This window comes from Danio rerio, chromosome 7 (genome assembly GCF_052040795.2).
Source record: "Danio rerio strain M-AB ecotype USA chromosome 7, GRCz13ab, whole genome shotgun sequence".
Taxonomy (NCBI): Eukaryota; Metazoa; Chordata; class Actinopteri; order Cypriniformes; family Danionidae; genus Danio; species Danio rerio.
The window spans coordinates 38,568,300-38,590,470 of NC_141027.1; the positions used below are offsets into that span (position 1 = coordinate 38,568,300).

At 35.8% G+C, this 22,171-nt stretch overlaps 1 protein-coding gene across 2 annotated transcripts in view; it reads left to right on the forward strand.

Annotated features, from left to right (window-relative positions):
• Window positions 1-8,963: 8,963 nt before the first annotated feature.
• The window catches only part of rhpn2 (rhophilin, Rho GTPase binding protein 2), a 43,985-nt gene continuing 30,777 nt past the window's right edge, over window positions 8,964-22,171 (forward strand). The window contains exons 1-2 of one of the 2 annotated variants that reach the window (XM_087258792.1): window positions 8,964-9,176; window positions 14,057-14,172. In XM_087258792.1, coding sequence (XP_087114918.1) covers window positions 9,108-9,176; window positions 14,057-14,172 — 185 coding nt within the window. In that variant the 5' untranslated portion in view covers window positions 8,964-9,107. 2 annotated transcript variants of the gene reach the window in all.

Below are 22,171 nucleotides of genomic sequence, written 5' to 3' on the forward strand. Positions count from 1 at the left end.
GCATGCGCAGAACTCCTGCTGCCTGCCTCCATAGAGATCAACAGGTTGTACTGTGCGCTGGCACGCGCTCACCTGCACCACATGCGAACAAAGAGCAGGACACCGGTGGCACGGAAGCTGCTCAATATCACAGCATTCATTGTTAAAATTGCCATAGCTGGTTACTAGGACTATTTGGAAACTAGGGGCTGTACACAGAGAGGTTTTTTTTGTCGTGACAATGAGCCGTCAATGAGCCGTCATATAAATGATTGAATTTTATTTTAATAGCATTATTAGTAACATTTCACTTAATTTAACTTTAAATTAATCACAGGTGTTAATTTAATAATTACATTGTTTTATTTATTTATATATATTTTATTTTATCTTGTTAATCCAACATTTTTTCAGAAGTACCCAACACATTTCAATTTATTAAAATTCAAATGATCATTAGTTAACAAATGAACACATCACACTACAATCCACAGCTACTAAAAAGATTATTTAAACAAACTTCTCGTCTGCTTTCGAATGTTCTTCCTTTGGATGCTGTTGATAAAGTGAATATAGATCTTCAGTTTTCACAGTCCCATTGTTTCCGCTCTGTAAGTATTTGATGGTTTTGTGGGTGTTATGAGTGGTCTCAAATGCAGGTGCATATCAGTCTATATCTTTATTTCACTTTGCAGTAAAGTGTGAACTGTTAAGAGACAATTGGAATCATGAAATCTGTACTTTACCCTTGTGTACAGTTCATATTGACTACCCTTTTGTTATGTTGGTGGCTGTTTTTGCCCCATAGACTTCCATTATAACCACATTTTTTAATTACAAAGTCATGACACAAAATAATCATGCTGTCTTGATTGTTGGGGGTTTTCCCTGTTGCCAAGAGGTACAATTTGTCATTTTTACTATTGATCATCAGTTGGCAGCATTAACCCTTTAGATAGGCCTGTGCAATAATAGTTTCTGGCTTTTATATGGAGTTCTACTGAGTGAAACAGCAGATTATAGTGTGTGTGCATAAATACACTTAATATGTTTACTATGTTCTGAGAGCTAAACTTCTTATTTGAATTTTCTCAGACATATCAAGATGTGCAATAAATCCCTTTCTCTCTCTCACACACACACACACACACACACACACACACACACACACACACACACACACATACATTACAGTCCATAACTTCAAACCAGAAACCTTTTGCACTGAAACTAAGGATCAACAGCAAAAAATGGAAGTCAATGGCTCCACCAACAGAACAATAGGTTTGCCCAGAGTGCATCGTTGAGTTTAAAAAACACGCGATTTTTAAAAATGTCTCAAAATAACATTTGTCAATAAAATCATTACATTTCCTGAAGCACAGAGAAAGTTGTGGCCAAGTTACGACTCAAACTCACCCCAATGAAGACATCTCCAATAACAAACAAAGCCACCTCTCGTTTAACTGGTTTGGATTAAGATGGGTTTAACCTACTGCTGCGGAAATATCTAAAAAATGAAAACCAGTTGCATTGAAGTCAGCATATTTGGAAAGCCTGTTATGTTTTGAAAATTTAGCTACTCACCTTCAAGCTGTTTTAAACCCATGAGACATTTTCTGCTGTTTAACACAAAATAATAAATTGTGAAAAATGTTGGTAAAGGGCCGATGGAGGCTACAGTCAGTATTTTACCAACATACTTTAAAAAATCTTTTGGGTTTGAAATAACTACAGAAGGCAGAATTTTCTTTTGTGAATTTCATTACATTACCTGTTAGATGTTTTGACACATTAAATCATATCTTACTATGTGTTTTGCATTTAAGGAATTGATATAAGTGATTAAGTGCACTGTTTATGGGGTAAATGTTATTGGCTTATTAAATGTCAGATATTTAAAAAGAAGAACTTAAACAAAGATGAGCATATTTAAATGGGCCAGAAGAGTGTGCTGTGTAGAATACAGCTGACAAATTAGCACCCCTGCAGTTCATTCCACTGTGGCGAGTCAACCCTTGATAAATAAGGAACTAAGCGGAAGGAAAATGAATAAATAGAATACAAATTATTTGTAAAATGTAAAAACTACTAAGATTGATATTATTAACACACTTAATATTTTTTAAATTGGCCACAGAATAAACCCCTTCAGCTATCTAAGCTAATTTGCTTAGTTAAAATAATTAACCTTACGCCTTTGAATTGCGCTAGTAAATTACAAAGTAACTATATACTGTCATTAAGTCAATGAAAAATTATTGAAATGAAAAAATAAGTATGTTTAAAAAACTTTCTTCACTATACAGCACAAAATAGAATCTCACAGGAGAGACAATAGTTGTCTAATAATAACTGTATGTGCATGAAGTGTGTTTAAATTCTCTGAAAATCAGCTACATCATTTTCTGCAGAATTTTAAGCACCCATTTTTCTGGGGCATTTTATGGCTCAATCCACCTTCCCCCTTCTCATTCTCCTACAGATCACTTTTGGCTGAGCTCTTTAGAGCAACAGATCCTGGTTAATTTTCAAAAATTGCTAACACACCTTTTCTTTGTCAGTGAGTGGAAAACAGAAGAAATCCCAACAGATCCTGTTTATTTTGGATGTGGCCCTCTTGTGACTGAGAGTGTAAGATGATAAGGACTGCTGTGGGGTATACTGACACCTGAACAACCAATTACTCTGATGGAGACTGGAGCTTGTGTTGTGCCTGTGAAACTGTGAGATCACAGAACGTGAACAAAGAACAAAGATTAAAGATTGTTGACATCTCAATTGTGGAGACATGCACTCACAGATGCACTGTGAAAGATAGTTTACTTCTGGGAATGAACCCCCTGTCATGCAGCCTTGCCTGCAAAAAAAAAAGCAGGGAGCACAATACTGTTGCGCACCACTAACAGAAGAACCAACACAGCATTAATGATTCATTTATTTTTCTTTGGCTTAGTCCCTGATTTATCAGGGGTCACCACACTGGAATGAACCGCCAACTACTCTGACATGTGTTTTACACAGTGAATGCCTTTCCGGCCACAACACAGCACTGTACTGGGAAAACCCCATACACATTCTCATACAAACACACTCTTGTACACTATGGCCAATTTGGTTAATCCAATTCACCTCAAAAAAAGGCACGCTTTTCAAAAGGTAAACATTTGTACCTGGGTCCATATCGGTACCTCAAAAGTATGTAATGGTACCTAAAATTTTATAAGGAACACTTTTGTACTTTTAAGGTACTAATATTAATATGGACCTTTTAGGTACAAATTTGTACCTTTCGAAAAGGTACCACCCCAGTGACAGATCGCGTACCTTTATTTCTGAGAGTTTATACTGCTTACAGTTCATTAGACTTATTATCAGAGTTTATAAAATGTTCCTGCTGATCTGTTTGAGATCTTTTGTAACAGTTTATAGTTCCATCGTTAATTAATTATAACAAAAAAAAATCTATCACATCATATCTATCTTATTTTATATTGAATGAGGCTTCTGATGTCATCTGCTTCTCGTTATTTTTACTGTATGAAAGCAGCCCATTATCCTGCTTAATATACTGTACACTGATATTTATTATCAATTTCGTTTGTGCGGCACAGTGGCTCAGTGGTTAGCACTGTTGCCTCACTGCAAGAAGGTTGCTGGTTCGAGCCTCGGCTGGGTCAGTTGGCATTTCTGTTTGGAGTTGGCATGTTTTCCCCGTGTTTGCGTGGGTTTCCTCTGGGTGCTCCGTTTTTTGGAGTCTCCCAGGTATAGGTGAATTAAATAAACTAAATTGGCCATAGTGTATGAGTGTGAATGAAAGGGTGTATGACTTGTAAAAGGAACATATGCCAGAGTAATTAATGGTTCAATCCGCTGTGGTGACCACAGGGACTAAGCCAAAGAATAAATTTAAGGTGTAGCAATCATAAAAACACTGGTTTGTTATAACACAATAATTACACAATAGTGGTGTAATTTACTGTTTTTTCATTGTTATTTTTCATTGTTATGTAGCAATTAATGGTAAATCTCTCCCATTTACAGATTTCCAACAGATAGCCTTCTTCTGCCTTGCGAAATACATACTATAGTAGAGACTGCAGTGTCACCAGTGGAGCCGCACATACAGAGTGGAAACCTTTATTCCACCGTCATGGAAAATTTTTATCAAGTGTCTAAACTGAATAGCTGTATCTCCAGATATGGTTCACTATGTAAGCCAATAGATGAAAAAAAAAAAAGTAGAATGCATTTTTTTTCCTCTTGGCTTTGCAACCGCACTACAGTCCTCTTGGCAGTTTGGAGTGAATATGCAGGGGCTGCTTAATGGTTGAGACACTTCCTGAACTCTTAATAGTCTGGATTGCCAGTACAGAATGCATCTGTGTTTGGGAGACTGGTGGACCCAACGATTCTGTCATCAATCACTTTGTCCAATGTTCAATGTAGCTGGTGTGGTCTTTCTCACACAAACACTCTCAGCCATACATGCTCACTTCCACACACACACACACACACACACACACTTGTACAATCACATCTCTCAGTGCCAGTTCTTTTCATCCCTTATTCTCACAAACAAAAACACTTACACAATTATTTGAACGGCCCAAAAAGGAATCCTTGAAATTTCCTTCAGATCATTGCACTGCCTCGAATGGTCTGTCATTATGGATCACAAAACATAATTTGTCCGGCAAGCAACTAAAGTTCTTGGGGTGAGGTCTATGGCTGCATAGCAACTAAACTCTGCACCAGCCGTGAGCTCTTCTCTGTCTCCACTGATCTAAGGTCAGTTGTACATGACATTTCTCACTCTTAGCCCATTCAGAACAGGAAAAGCACTGCCCCACACTCAGCTTTGTGCCTTGCCGAATAGAGGAGAGAAATGAGCGGAAACCTGTTGTTGTAAAAGTCATTCAGGCTCAGAGGAGGAACTCCTCTCTGTAAAAGTAGTCCGGCCTCCTTTACAATACGTTGACAGATAGTCACTCTCACACACAAACAAATACACTCTTTTTACTGCTCATTTAAGAGTATAGATTGTCATATTTGCTTCTTCATGCTTTGTGTTTGTTTAGTTAACATTTGACCGCACGTTACGTTAAGAGAACCTTTCTTAATCTTAACAGAAATGTCTGCTTGACGTTATTGTAAAGGGAGATGTTCGTTTAAATTCATGAGCGCTGGTTCTGCAGTGATTCTGGAGTCTTTTGTACTCTTTTTGCACCATCTAGTGGTGTGCTTTAGTAGAATGGAAAGAACAACACTTCAACTAGACTTTGTGGAATGTGGAAACCACTTGACACACACACAGACTGAAAAGACCACTAGTATTAAAGGCACATGTCACACAAAAATAAAATTACCTCATCATTAATTCTCCGCCATGTTTCTTTAAACCCATATAAGTTTCTTCTGTTGAACACAAAAGAAGATGTTTTAAAGAAAGCTGGTTACTGGCACACACCGTCTTCCATAGTAAGAAAAAAATACTGTGTAAGTCAATGGGTGCCAGCTACCAACTATATTCAATATAAATAACAGAAGAAAAGAACTCTAGAGGTTTTGATCAAGTGAAGGGGCAGTAAATGAAGACAATTTTTTTTTTTTTTTTAGAAGATGCAAGCATGTAATAAATGAATATTTTTGAGGAGTGGAAAACGGCGGCCTCTGAAAATCACGCTAAAGACCTGAAAGGCTTTATTGTGGTTACCTGAGGTTGAGTGTTCTGTAAAGGATATCTGAGCTTATGAGATGTTGGCTTCTTTTAACAATGCATACAGACTTCTGTTGTAATTTTAACACCAAGCTACTGAAAAATCTAAATCAGAAACAATTTTGAAATTACTCCTGAGATAAGCTTGCCAGAATGTAAGATTAGCAAAGCTTTAAAAGAGGACCATATATGGTCACTTCCTTATTTGGTTTGTTACAAAGTGAGACATAAAATATTGTTCAGAATTCAATACAGTGGTGGCTATGTTGATTAGTATACTATTATAAATGTAATTTATTATATATCAGATAGGGTGTCACGGTGGCACAGTGGGTAGCACGATTGTTTCACAGCAAGAAGGTCACAGGTTTGAGCCCCGGCTGGGTCAGTTGGCATTTCTGTGTGGAGTTTGCATGTTCTCCCCGTGTTGGCATGGGTTTCCTCTTAGTGCTCCAGTTTCCCCCACAAGTCTAAAGACATGCGCTATAGGTGAATTGGATCAACTAAATTGGCCATAGTGTATTCCCAGTGTTTCCCAGTGTTGTGTTGCCGCTGGAAGGGCATCCTCTGTGTAAAACATATGCTGGATAAGTTGGTGGTTTATTCTGCTGTGGTGACCCCTGAAAAAGAACATGAATGAATATATCAGATGAATGATATATAGTTTATTGTCTTCAAATATTTATTGTCAGTGAAAAACTTTAGATTTACCGATGTTTGATTTTGACAGTGAGTCTCACTGATGTAAGGTTATTTTTGATGTAAAGATTAAGTCATTTTATTTTTCCCCCCAATTTTTGAAATACAAATTCAAAATCACTCAATTTAAATATAACAATGTATCTCAGATTTCCACATGTACACTTCATGGTAGACTTCTCCTAGCAAATCAACCAGACAGTAACATTTTCTGAGAAACAAACACATCTCAATGAAAGAAACACCATGACCCCAGTCCCTGTTTACAGAGAAAAGAAAATGTTAAACAGTCAAATCAAGTCAAAATAAAATCACATGTGTATACTCTGATAATTATCTCTTATTAGTTCTTATTATCAAAGGTTAATTTCAGCCTGCATGTTTTTACGTGACATTATATCTTGAGTGAGACTATATTCTTGTTAGATCAGCCGTGGAAAAGGTGTTTGCTGATGAACAACTTACCGAAGAGTCAAGTGAAAGGATCAGATTGATGCTGCTTAAAGCCTTAATTAAACCATAAACAGTACATTTATTTTCGAAAAGCTTTGCTTATAAAGTACACTAAGACGCTACATTTTTCAAGCTTTTTTAACTGGAAACATTGCTTCATCAATCTGTGCCCCTCAACATATTGTAAGGCGTGATGTAAGTGCATTATAAATAAACTAGGCCTATAAAAGAGGTAAAACAAATCTACAATATGAGAGAACTAGTGTCTGTCAACACGCTACGATAAATATGAGTAAAAAAAAGCGTTCACACGTGAGCTACAGTGCTGTGAGAGGTCAGTTACAACAGCTTTGACCTCAAAACACTGGCCCTGTTTATCATCTCTGTCTGACAGCATTGATCTAGTTGGCAAAGAGCGAAACATTGGTTAACATGAACTCATGAGTGTGTTCCTTTGTGTGTCAGTATGTTACGAGAGGTTTTACTCTCTGAAAGGACAAGAACAAAAATAGCCCCCAGATATTATTAAGTGGCTTTGGGATCAGACAGAAAAACACAGATGGATTTGTAACTGCTGGGCACAGTCCAGAAAAAAGTAATAATCCCAGACTCAAGAAAAAAAAAAACTTACTTCAGACCTTATTTCCTCAAAGCCTTAAACCATGCACAAAAATGTCCCCGATGCATAACAATATGTTTTTTTGTACTGGGGGGTGTCTGGCAGATTGAATCCATTTCATAAATCTTATCCAATGGCAGGGCTAATTTAGGCCACATCATGCAATCATAATGAGTCACTTGTTTGACAAAATTCAGCATATAAACAGTAGAGGGCGCTTTTATCCTACAGGACTGTCCTGAAACACAAAGCACAAGGATTTTTTAGCTTTTGCCTCAACTCAAGTATACCTGTCCTTGTAAACCATATATGTGCACTCACCCCTGTTATTTGTGTATTCATATTTGTAGTCTTGTTTTGTAGTATTTTCAGTAGTGGGCAGATTACTTTCAAACTGCTTTCAAAGTTTAGTTAACATTATCTAATCATTGTTAAAATATTCTGCCAATCTTTGGATAACTTTTGGCCTAACGTGTATATGACAGGGATTTGACTGGAATTATTGTTGTAAAAGATTTGTTATTAACATCATGGAATTCGATTAAATATTACATTGCTGGGTTTTCATTTAAATACGAAGTAAAAAGTAATACAGGGGTTGACAAAAAGCCAATAATTAATTCAATCATAAATATGTAACATTAAAATGAATACATGATTTTAAAATCAAACAAAATAACACCCAGATTTGACATCTTTATGTGACAATTAAACCTAATGAACTGTGAGCATTCTAATGAACTATTGTATTACTATATTAAATGAACGTTATTGTTAATATATTATTGAATATAAACTTTAAATCAAAGGGTGACTTTAATTAATGTTTTAGGTCAAATGAGTTTGACTGAGAGAAAAGTTTTGAAATCCCCCTATTATATCAACAAATATTAATGTATAAAAACACCCATGACATGGTAAGAGTCTTGCAGGTTTTCATGGCAAGATTTTTGTCACTTTTACATCTGCAGTGTTTAGTTTTTTGTCTCATAGCTTACATTTTATATGCAAGGTGCTTTTATTTAAATTAACATGATTTCCAAAGAGGGTGACAGTACAATTTTATTTAATATTTATTTTTAGACACAAATAAGGATTAAATTGGAAACAATAAAGGAAGCCAATAAACTAGGCATGCAATAAAATACTGCAATTCGTGTAAATAATTTGTAAATCCAAAATAATTATATCTAAGAGCAGCTTACATTTTTGGAATACAGTTATTTCTACCCAGAAATGAATGCGAGGTCTTTACACTGTTGTATTTAGGAAGTTAGGAACCCATCGGTCTAGTTAAACAGTCACTAGCCAGCGTGTCCGAGCTAAATATAACTCTGAAGTTGGGCCTTTATAAGCAAGCCGATTCGGGGGCGTGGCCATCGCGCAGGTAACATCACACAAGCTCCGCCTACCAAAGGGGGCGTTCATGCTGTCGTGACATCTGAGGCGTGGCCAGGGGAAGTGCTAGTGCAGGGCAAATAGCGAATCTTGAGTGTGATTAGGAGAGTTTGGACTACGGTGGTGCATCAACAGACATCCGAGAACCAGGAGAGACACACACTCACCTGTGGAGCTGCAGGAACACACGCGACTTGTGCTCTCTGAATTTCATCGAAGCATTCGGTTGAGCATTCAGAAATGACGGACACTCTCATTCCCAATGGCTGCAAAAGCAACGGACCGGTGGAAAACGGCTACTTCAAAAAGGTACAGTAAGAGGGACTCGTTTCGGAGTTTGTGTTTTCGATGACTCGGGAGCTTATTTGAAGTTATTCAAGAGTTTGTTAGTTTGATAGATGTTACCGTCACTGTAGTTTTGAGACTGTCGATACAAAGAAGATAAAACAAAACTCATTGTCATGTTGTTTCACGAGTTTTCAAACCTAAAATTTAGACAAGTGGAGGACGAGGTATTGTGCCTCCTTTGTATCCTTCATGGGATGTTTGTAACAGGATCTGCTGGTGTTAGACACATCTGCGGGGCATGTGGACGCTGGCGAGCTCTGATGCCCACAAACAATGCCAATCGAGACAGTTTAGACTCTGTACACTATCCTGTAGGCTTTCTCTTTTGAGTGTTTTATATATTCCACTGCTTTCTCCATTTTATAGACCTTTTTGAACTTAATGCTTTCTTGATATTTACAGTTTTTATATCAACGTCCTTTACAAAACCAGTTTTACAGTCATGATTTCTGTCAGAAAAGCCCCCAGAAGGTTTTGTATAGTAAAATTATTAACTCTTAAATGGTTATTTTAGATTTAAAAGAAAACTATTGCTTAGCATTTACAGTTAAATGCCTCATAAAAATAATTGACATGTATATGTGTAAATGTAGGTACTCTGAATCATTGTGATTTATTATTTATTTTTACGCTACTTGTGCTAGCCACTGTCATAAATAACATTTTTGAAAACATAATTTTTTTGTTGTATTTTGGTAAAAGTATTGGTGAGGAATTTTGTACCTGCTGTACCTTCAGTTGTGTCGAGACATGGCCAGTATAGCATTCTGGCGGTATGATAACCTTGGATAAAAATGTCACGGTATTGTGAATACTACTATAAAATATTTTCTTTTTAAATGTCTGTGTGAAAACAATACATTTTTCCCAATTTAAACAATGTATTATATTTTGAGAAACATTTAAAGTATTTTGGAGCAATAAACATGTCAAACTTAATAATTCAAATCAATCGTTGACTTCTGCTGTCTTCATTAGTTTAAAAACACTGATCTTTGCTTTTTACAACAGCATATTTGGATATCTTTTCTGCTGGAGATGACTTAAAAGACTCCTAATAAAATGTAGATAAAAAAAAATCATACACATACCTTAGGAATGGTATAGCAGAAACTTTGGCGGCTTTAAAACCTTTACTTTTCCAAACCATGATATACCTTGAAAATAGGTATTTGGTCTGGTATTTGTCATATTTTGATTCCCGATTTATTTTAAATTGAATGGTCATCATGGTTAAATTGGCTTGTTAGTAAACACTTTTATTCTTATAGCTCTGTTTTGGAGTTTACATAACTGAAACTGATTGAAGTATGTGCATATGTGTTCACAGATCTTGGAAGAGTGACCCATTCTTAGTCTTTCATTTATCCTAGATCTTTAATCCTCTTGAGTTGTATCTGTTTTTTGTGAAAGGCAGATGAAGAGGTTCATTGTCTTGCCTGAGCTCACCCTTTTTTCTGTCAAGAGTATTTTTTGGGCTTTGTTGATTAGGTCTTCTTATTGACGTTAAAGTATTTGATGTCAAACTGGATCATTCAGCTTCTCAGAACTTTTTTCTCCAGGCCCTTTCAGATGAAACAATGTCGAAGGGAAGAAAGAATCACTCTGTTTCTCAGAGTTAATATGGATATGGTATTGCATGGATGGCTGGATTTTAGTGGAAAGGCATTTTGCTGCTGTAAGTGGTTGCGCTTGTTTAGTACATTTCCTGTGTCTCATTTTCATTTGTTACGTTAATTCTCTGAAAAGAAGTGTGGTCGCACTAGAAAGGTTTCAGGCCTGTTCCCAGGTGGGGGTGGTTCAGAGTGGAGATGTGGTTTTGGTCCAGTTCCGCCCGAGCTGATCCTGCTTGGGCTGCGGGGCTTAGAGAAATGGAATTGCAGATTCGGCATGTTTTTCCAGTTTTCCTCCTATTAATGTTACGTTTGCCCAGTGACAGTGCATTGCCAAACCACAAACGTTAATGAAACACAGATGCTCCTATGGAGAAGTTGTTCAGAGCTGTAGGATTAGTATAACATGGCTCCTGAATATCTCACAGACTCACAGAGTGATCATATTGCAACTAACTACTTATTAGTGAGAAGGAAATGTATCATTCATCCTAATGATATTCATTCTCTGTTGCATAACTCATTAATTGGTGCTTAATGTTGTCATTACCACAACGCAGAGACAGAATGGTTAATCATTTTGGCATTTAGAGAACAAAAAAGGGCTAAAAATAGAAAGAAGCATTTGTTAATGAAGTTTCATATTTGTGCTCAAATATGCTTGCCATATATTACAGTTGAATACTCTCAGATAATTCACTTGAGGCCCTGTTTTTGCTCTGGTTCGTGCCCTGGTTTGATTAGGACCTTGTTTCTGCTCTGTCTGTGCTGTTAGTTGGAGTAATTGCTATGTGTTTGTGACTGTGCAGTTGCACTGGCATCTCTTTGGTTCTGCTCTGCTAAACATTGCCCTGGTCAGCGCTCTAGAATGTGCAAAGGTCACATTGGGTCCTGTTGACATCTACTGTCCATGTATTGGGACAGCTTCTGTTTACACAGTAGCGGACTATGATTTTCACCTTTTTCGGGTTGCTAAATTAACAGTCAGACTGGTCAAAAAAGACAACTAAATGATATAATTGAGATGATTTCATGTAAATATGAATCAAACTGTGTTATGGGAATAAAACCATATGGGCCAGTAAGTTGTCATGTCAATACAGGAGACACTCGTCACTGCACATATCGGTGTCTCACGTGTGTTGTGTGGGGTTCTGGTAATTCAAGAGAACGAGATATGAGCCGTGTGTCATCTGAAACTTCGCTATCTGTCTTCCATCAGAGCTGTTTCCTTTGACTCTGATGAATAAAGCATTTAAACATTGCAGATCACTAATTAGATCATTAATCTTGATCATAATCATTGCAATCATTTTTGTTTCAAGTTGTTGTAATCTTTAATTTGCATTCTCATTCAAGTTTTGAGCATGAGTAATTAGCAATGAAAAGGCGTAGACTTAGCTATTTGTGCAGCTGATCTTCTTACATTTGTAGAACTTTGCATTTCAGATGCTGTATAGGAGAAGACTGGAGATCTTTGCAGTGAATGAGATTTACTTAGCTTTTCTGTAGTCAGTTCACTGGTATTTGTGCTGTTTATTTAGGATAGAGGCTTCTGCTTCAGCTTTTTTATTTTAGAAAGCGTATAACAGGTAACTTTGATTATGGTTGAGTCTTTTCCATAACCAATTGCACTACAGTTTTGACTCCCAGTGACCTTCTGTTTTGTCATAGTTGTGCAACGTGCACTGTTTGTTGTTGAGTCCACAGAAATGAAGTATGTTGAATGTCGCCTGCTGTCTATGATTTCTCTAATAAAACCACATTTTCCAGTAATAACTCTAGAATAGATGCATACAAAACACACATTTTAAGGCAGATATGTTTAATAATAAATTGGGCTTGCTTTCGATTCCTAAAATAAAAGCTGTTTATTTGCACACAAGAGCTGTTTCTCCAATGACACTATAAAAATGTGTCTGTTTTCCACTCCCAACTATACTTATATTAAAGCAGGGTGTTATGGCCTATAATTAATTTTGATTAATTGTACATTTTAACTTGAATTTGATTAATGAACGATTGATTGATTTATTTGCCCTCATAGCTCACTGATAAGTTTTGTACAGTAAATATGCTCGCATATTACAAGTGAGAGATTTCTGAATGAAGGGTGCATTACTTGACATTAAATAATCAAATGAAACAAACATCTATAAATGTACCATCTATAATTATTTACTGAACATCAACGTTCAACAACTAAAATGAAAACACACATTCCCTAAAGCCAACAGTCAAATTCAAATAAATAACTTGCACTTTTGGAAGCAAGAAATAAATTATTTTCAGTGTTTTTATATTAAAAGTAGAAAATAAGCATTATCTCTTCTAAATAAAAAAAAAACTCTTATATATCCTGTAAATAATATTTAAGCAATACATTTCTTGCATCTTCTGTAAACAAATATTTAATGTAAATAGTTATTTTAATGTAATGGAAAATATGCCATCTCAAGGCATCTCTGGCGCAGCTTCCAATCATCATCAATGAAGTGCAATGTAAAGCTCAAGAATGAGTCCATCATCCTACTTGACCGATGATCAGATGTGGCTGCAAAGTATGGCCATCAGAGTGGGGTCAAGTGACTCCACATGCAGTAGGGAAAGTAATAAAAAAAAAATAGACCTAGTATAATTAGATCGAGTATAGGTTCTGAATGTCGATATTGATTACTTTTTGATTAATCACCCTGCCTTAACTTTTATGTATTAATTTGAAATTATTAGTTAATCTGGTCTTTAGGTAGACTGGACTAAAATAAAATAAATAAATCCCTTCAAAGATTTTGCGTTTTTATTTATTTATTTATTTATTTTGGCTCAAGTAATAGACATACTTTTGTAAATGAATAAGAGAATAAGAGCTTTGGTATTTTAATAATTTCAGATTGATACCAGTCTACTATAAATCAAACCTACTCCCTGAGCAATCAGATTTATGACAGAAACTCTCTGTATAGGCGTGTCTGGGTGGGAAATTGATCTTGTTACGTCATGTACTCGTGCCACACCTTAATAACATAACAAAGTGTATGTGTTGTCTGGCATGTGCTTGTGTTTTTATCATTATAGGCACATTGTAATGTATGCCGTTGTGGTTTATAAGGCAGTCAAAATATTCACAGCATATGTATAAGAAACTGGCTGTAAATTCACATTAGTTTGAAGCCCTGGCCTGTAAAAACCTGTTGTTAATCTCTTTCTTTTCATCTTCTTCTCTGACAGGGATGTAATCCATTTGCTCAGACTGGCCGCAGTAAGCTGCAGAATAAGAGAGCAGTCCTGAACCAGAAAATCATCAAGCAGATGCGGATGAGAGCTGGAGCTGAGAACCTTCTTAAGTAAGTCAAGCACCCTTATTTGTGGACACAAACAAAGTCAAGCGCTCATTCATCATCCTCACCTCACGTGCTGGCCTGTGTGACATGCAAACATGTAGGAAATCATTCCCAGAGTTAGATGTTTTTAAACAAAAATTTAAAGAAGTGACCAGGCTCTTTTTTTCTCCATTTTTTTGGTTTTGGTTACACAACAGCATCTGTCTGGCACTGGACCGTAGAGCCGGACTCCTTTCTCTGTAGGGTAAATCACTGCCTTGTTTTGGAGGAATGTTTTGCTCTTTGTGTGGTGATGTTTCAGTCAGAAGCTTTCTGCTAACCTGTCACCAAAGAATTTCTCTGTTTGTGTGTGAACATGTGGAGAAACCAGGGTTTGAAGCTTGTGCACTTCAGTCAGGCGTGCCTTTTGCATTCTTACCTTTAGCTTTAGAGTTGATGATAGACACAGTAACATTGTGTCTTTGTTAAAGCTGATGACTAAAGAGACTGGAGATGCTAAATGTTACATTTAGATTTATCAGCATCTAGAGGCTGAAACATGAAATCTTCAACTGAAATTTAAATGAGCTTTGTTTAGGTATTTTTTTAGATCTATTAGTATGTACTTTTAAAAAAAAAAAGTAGTATGTTTTTTTTTTTTTTGTTCTCTAGCAGCCAGCTGTCAACCATGTATCGCCCACACCACTTTGAATATTAACAGCTAGTCATTCATGCATAACTATAGGTGATCCAGACAAGAGAGGAAATAACTGTCTGACTGAAAAACATGCAAAGTAACATGCAAATATTTTTCATGTCATGTCTTTGGAGTACTCCTCTATACACAGTAGGGCTGTACAATATTTAAAAAATCTGATATTGCAATATTTTTTTTCTGCGATTTTCAAATATTGCAATTTGAATGCACTTTCAACGGTTCACAAGACGCTTTATGGGGGGTCTAACAGTATTCAGGTACAGAAATTGAATAATCATGTTTTTTTTTACTTTTTGTCTCGTTTCTAATATATAACAATACCTAGATCAAGTAACAATATTTTTTTGTTTTTAACTTTTGAAGAAATGGGTCAAAATTAAGAGTTTTTTTCATAAAACAGCTAGTGGGCTAATTCTAAGTGAGAACCTTTTTTGTATAAATCATATAGATTCTGTGTAAATACAGTAATTAAATACAATTCTGTAGCTCCTAGTCAACTGTAGTTCAGACTTAACATTGTATATCTTGCGATGTGACTATTGTGAATGTGCACATTTTAATAATGATGCTGACATGATATATTGAGCAGCCCTAATACACAGTATAGGCATGGACCAGTTTAAAATTCTGATGGTATGATAACCTTAGATAAAAATATCACAGTTTCTGGGTATTGTGATTACTCTAATTTCTGGGTAAAAATCAACAACTTCTCTCCCTTTTGAACACAGTGTATTTTATTTGAGAAACATTTAAAATATTTTGGAACAGTAACCACCTCAGACTAATTAATTCAAATGAATTGTTGACTTCTGCTGTCTTCATTAGTTTAGAAAACACAGCAGATTTCTTCACAATTTAAAACAGTATCTTTGTATATCTTTTCTGCTGGAGATACTATTGTCCTAAAAAACGTAAATAAAAATCTTCCACATACCTTAGGAACGATATTACAGAACATTTTGGCGGTTTTAAAACCTTTACTTTTCTAAACCACAGTATACCTTAAACGGTTATTGACCCATGCCTAACACAGTAGTCAACATTCAAAAATCATAAATGTTTTCAAAATATTCCTAGTTCAACTTTGATGAAAGGTCATGATCTTCAAATGATATCCATTTTAATTATTGTCTAGCATGTTTATAATTGCATAATATGTTTTCTATTGTTTCAGTTTGTAACTATGTCAATATGTTTTGAATAGAGATTGCTTTTCATGGCTGAAACTGAGAGGGAGAAAAAAATAGATTGCCCTTTTATAAAAATGTATTATATAATACATTTTTTTTTTTAAGCCATTGCAGTTGAAGATACTAAGTTAATTACAAAATTGTTAAAAAATATCATAATTGTCTTTGTGTGCGAGGATCTGTATAACAATTATTTTGAGCATGTTATGAACATTTAGAAAAAAAGTCTCTTTTGTTCTTAAAGGCGGCTGGCAGTCTGCTTTTAATGTAATGGTAATTTTTAAAAATATTATTTAATTAAAAATGAAAATAGTATTCCTTTTTTATAATTAATTAAAAAATGTATTCCTGTGATAGACTGAATTAACTGTCATTGCTCAAAACTACGGTGCTGTCAAGAAATCATTTTACAGGACAGGGAAGCTCTTACTGTACATTGGATGAAAGGACATAATTTGCCTGATTTCTAACTGACCAGCACTACCAGACTGATAGATTTCTATCAGTTTTTGTTTCAGGGAACCATTTATGTAAATGAAACCTGAGCCGATGAGAGACTGACATCTTATCAGCAAACACCCACATTCATACCTCTGCAGGCATTCAGGAAGGGCAGGTGGTTGTGAAGTTTGCCAAACTTCTTTTTGCGTTTTTTTGTGAAAACCGCAGCTTTTACATTACGTTAGCTCTCTCAAAAGCTTCGTGTTTTTCCCTTTGCGATGAGCACACGCTGTAACATTGGGCAAGCTGTTTGCCATAGGGACGTTAAGTGTGTCTGTCGTCTCCATGGTTTGAAGGGCACACCTGCTGGGTTGGTCCTTGGAGCAAAGCATTTGATTGGCACTGTGACGTCAAAGTGGCTTTAAATCTCAATAGAACAATGATGTTTGGACATGCTCTTTTAAATAAGATACCCTAAGTGAGGCTCCTTTGTTTTGCTCACTATGTGTTGTTAATATGTTAGTGCTATAATCCATGTTTGTTGAATTTAAGGTATTGGTCATTGGCTGCCATTCAGGCATGAGAGAGGATACACGGGTAGATCCTTTGCGGAAGTTTTTTCTGACTAAACGTGACGTGTATGTAAATTTTCCTCCTCGTTCACTGCGCCAGTACTCACTAATTACAGTTGAAAAATCAAACACACGTTAATGTATTAAAGATAACTTTGTTAATGTCGTTTGTTTTCACAGGTTCTTTCTGTAATGTACTTTTTAGCACAAATAAAAAGCAGTCACTATCAGAATAATTCATTAAGTAAAAAAAAAATACAGACAAGCGTGGTGTTTTTTGATGGTTAAAACTATTACAGTGTAATTAATTATCTGTAATATTCTAGAATTTGAAAGTGCAAGCAAATTCAGTGATGTACAGGATTCATTAAATGAAGATGCTTTGAAGTGATGCTAAAGGAAGAAAGGATATATTATTTCACTTCACTCAATTCTATTATCTTTGCATCCTTCCTTGGAATCCTGAAGGGGTGTAGCCAAACTGTGAGGACAGGAAGCAAAGAGAAAAAACAAAGATGAGCAAATAAGAATTGAGAAGCACCCAGTAACAGACCCTAAAACTAACACTTTCTAAGTTAACAAGTATCACTTTCTATTGTACAGAGCAGCCCTGATATGTATGCATGTATGCATGTATGCATGTATGTATGCATGTATGCAGGGCTTCCCACAGGTTTAAAATATACTTGTAGTCCTAGGGGGATTGAAACACCATTTACCTACATCCCATACATAGTCAACTATTTGCGACAAACAAAACATTAATAAATTTTTTACAATTTTAATATTTTGCCACTGTTATACACTTTCTTTTCAATGGGTTAACGTAAAAAAAGAAATAAAGTTGAAATAAAGAAATCCACTATTTATTTTACATGTAAGCTATTCAGGTGCCATGTGCACCCACTGACAGGTAAAATCTGCTTGTCTGTCTTTCAAGTTCATTGCAAACTTTGAATACCAAAGCATTTCAGATATAAAATAGCCTATGTAATATAGCCTAATGACATCAAATGACAAACAAAAATTATAATAATTACGAGATTAAAATGTGTAAATTATTAAAATGCAAATGGATTGATTAACCATGACTAATGGTGTACATATATTTTGCAGCCAGTTTAGACAAGTTATTTCACCCTTTCCGAGTATATAGTAAAGTTTTTCTAAGTCGTTTAGATTCAAGAATGAGTTATTGAATGTTTCAGTCACTCTTGTGACTGTGTGCAAAGCCAAGTGAAAGTAGGCTTAAGTAAAAAAGTAATGCAAAAATACAGCTTTAAAAAAACAAAAGCCTAGCACCATAGTGCTATATGTCGGCACACTTAACCACTGGCTCTGACACACGTGTATTAATTGAATAAAAATAATGTGCTCAAATAGAGAAATCTCATCTAATTATGCTCTTAATTAATATTTCAGTCAGTTTCTAAACGAATGTATAAATAAAAATAATAATAAATATTTTACTTTTACTTAACTTTAATTTTGGTTATCTGGTTACTTCAAAAAACTTATATATTTATTTACAACAGAATGCTTTCTCATAAGCCTGGAAGATGTTTTCACATGTGCAATTTAACTGACTCAGACTCCAAACATCTGCAGAGATGGTTAATTTAGAGCAGCATTTACCGCAAACCGACCTCTCCAAGACACTGAAAACACTGTTATCATGAGCTGTTCACTGTGCTGCGCATCAAATTACATGTGTATATAATTACAATGCAGTCTTGATAATCACTCTGAACCATATCATGTTATCAGCAATTGTAAGAATTGCCAAGTGACGTGGGTAACAGTTTTTCATATACAAATAAAGCACCAAATGTGAAGAGTGCTGTTGCCAAATATAAAAACACTTACTTGCCATAACAATGTATTACTGATTTAATTTATTATTACGCATTATTGTAATCACAAATGACTGTTTATGCATCTGATGAAATGAACAAATAAACAATTAAATCCTATGACAGGGACACTAGTGAGGTCATTGCAGTGCTGTTATGCGAGTGCTAATGACCTAGAGGTCTTCTATTTACCAGCCTGTTTAACACGTCCATGCAGGCATCAACACACGTCAGCAAACAAATTTAAAATTAGGCATTTTGAGAGGTGATGGTATTGCGTCTCTCACACATGCACGTAAACACGCCTGAGGATCTCTCTGTCGATACTTAGCGAACACTCTGTGTGCTTCTGTGTTTAATGTGTGAGTCAGATCTGAAGAAGGCCTGGTATGTATTGTAATGATATACATGAGTCAGTTCGGTCTTCATTACAGCCGGATGTCTGCGTGTTTTACGTTACCTGAGCTCATTAAAATTGTGATGGGTGGGGGTTTGTAAGCTTGCTCTCTGGTCTCTTTACCTTCCATTCATAGCTGCTCTATCTTCAGAGCCCATCTGGAATGTTCCCTCATTCATGGCTCTCAGATGCTTGTGGTTCAAAAGAGAAAGGAAAGCAGTATAATAGATTGATTGTAAGAAATCGTCTGCTTTTACTAACCTTGTTGCCTCCCCACATGCTTGCCATAATGTCTCTCTCTCTTTTTCTTTCAATTAAATTCAAAAGTGTTTTATTGGCTTGACTGTAAAATAGTGCAGTATTGCCAAATCAGTCAACAATAAATATACTGTACAAACATGACATTTTTTAATCTCTTTCTCTGTCTCTCTCCCTCTCCCTCTCTCTCTCTCTCTCTCTCTCTCTGATCTAAGCAAGTGTTGTCCACATTCTTGTGTGTTTGCTTGAGTGAGCTCACTGGACCGGTTTCATCGAGTGCTAATGTTGTGGGGTCCCACCCTGCCAACGTGACTCTTGAGTTTGTTTACAGAATAATGCAGTGTACATTTTAAGAACACTTATGAGATAATTTTTGACCTCTTCTGCTGTTGAAACTGAACCACTGCATTATAATGGAACAGTGTTTCTCAACCACGCTCCTGAAGGACCACCAACACTGCATGTTTTGAATGTCTCCTTTGTCACAGCCTATACAGGTATTTCAGTCTCTGCTTATGAGCTGATGATCTGAATCCGAACCCCCTGCCCTGCACATTTTTTGTGTCTTTACTTAACACACCTGATTTCGATCACCAGCTCGTTAACTGAGAGATCAGCAGAGACGCAATTGATGTGGCTAGGTCACATGTTTATTATAAATATCAAATGTAGTATGTCCGAATTCCATTCATACTACTCGTGTTCATGCAATATAGAACAGGGGTTCCCAAACTTTTCAGCTCATGACCCCAAATAAAACAATTCCAATTGTGACCCCCACTATCCTTCGAGGTGGTTCTAAACTTAAAAGTTTTGCACACACACACACACACCAATAAGAACTATATAAACACAAGCATATTGACAACACAAATAAATGTTACAGTCTAATGACCATATCAATTTTATAGACATTATTTATCCAATTTAATATTAACCTCACTTATTGAGGCAGGTGGGCACATTGTTTACAGCACAAGACTATTCTTTGTTGAATTTTGGAGACCTCCATTTAGGGATTGCCCTCTATGTTCAGTCGTGGAGTTTGTTTTTAATGTACATGAGTGCTGCAAAGTTGAACATTGTGCCGTAAAATCAATCGGCTGCAACTAATTCTATTGTTGTGTTGTTTAAGAATATCCCAAAGGGTCGCAATCCAGTGGGGAAAAAATTAAAAGGCAAATAAAATACATTTATTTGTATGTTTTTTTTTTTTTTTTTTTTTTATGCAACTATTGAATACAATTTTTATCTAATTTTTTTAATTCACCAAGCGACACAACACCCCCAATTCTTATTGTCTGGCGACCCCCATTTTGGGAACCACTGATATAGAACATGCTTTTCTAATGGTTGTGTAGTAAATTCAAATGTTGTACATATTCAAGTAATAGACCTTTTCTTTCTAGAGCCTTGGAAAACGTGCAGAGCTGGTCATCCTCAAGGAATGTGGTTGAGAAACATGTGAATAGCAGAGGTTTAGGTCAGCTCCCATTCAGGTGTATCTGTACATGCAGTTTCACACGTCACATCGGTGAGAGATGTGTTAGGTATTCAGCAAAGATGAACATGACTCATTCAAGTTATGTTTATTACCGTAATGTTAAAGAACATTCTGAATTGAATTAAGATAAGCCTTGGGGACAAACTAAGATAAGAACTCATGTTTTCACATGTAACACAAAAGTATATCATCATCATCATCGTCATGCATCATTATTTATATGGATTTTTGTGTATTTTTGTTTCTTTTTTTACTTGAGTTTTATTTTAAATTTTAACCCATTGGTATTGCTTTTATAAGCCTAGGAACACAACATGCTAAGGTCAAAGAACTAGCGGAAGTTAAAAACCTACTGTGCTGTTGCCTCATGTCAGCTTTGTCGGGTCCTGTCTGAACCAAAAAGCTGCACGGGAACACACCAAACAGACAACAGCCAACTGAAATGATTCAACACAAGTTTATTTGTATAGTGCTTTTTACAATATTTACTGTTTTAAAGCAGCTTTACAAAAGGTGCAGATTATTGCATTACAATCAAATTAATGATAATGTACTTTCTGCTCCTGTATGAGAGGATGTATCTTTCCATAGAGTAAATAAGAACTAGTTGCACAAATATAAACCGTAAAAACAAAGCAGTATTTACATATTATTTTCACAGTACTTTGTAGAACACCATATAGAGAGAGTCTCATGCAAATATATCTGATTATCTGATAATCCAAATGGCTTGAAAATATTTGAGATGAGGTGACAGCTGACTGCTTTGAGTTGCCTCTTGATTTGCATTGTTTGCTTAGTTTTGTTTCTTCAGTTTTGTTCTCACACTTTGATTTGTAGCAAAACAGCCAATCAGAGCTCTTTCTTTCACCAACGGCCAATGCCAATTTTGCATGCTGAATTGGGCAGTTCACTTTGCCATGAGCTAGATAAGGGGTGATGTGTTCTAATAATCATCATCATTATCATTATTATTATATAGTATTCCAGGACAGTTCGTGATCTTTCCCAGGAGTCTGTAAGAACTACAAAGCTTGTGATCTGAATAGAAACAATGATTGATTGTCCGGGCAGATAACAGATCCAA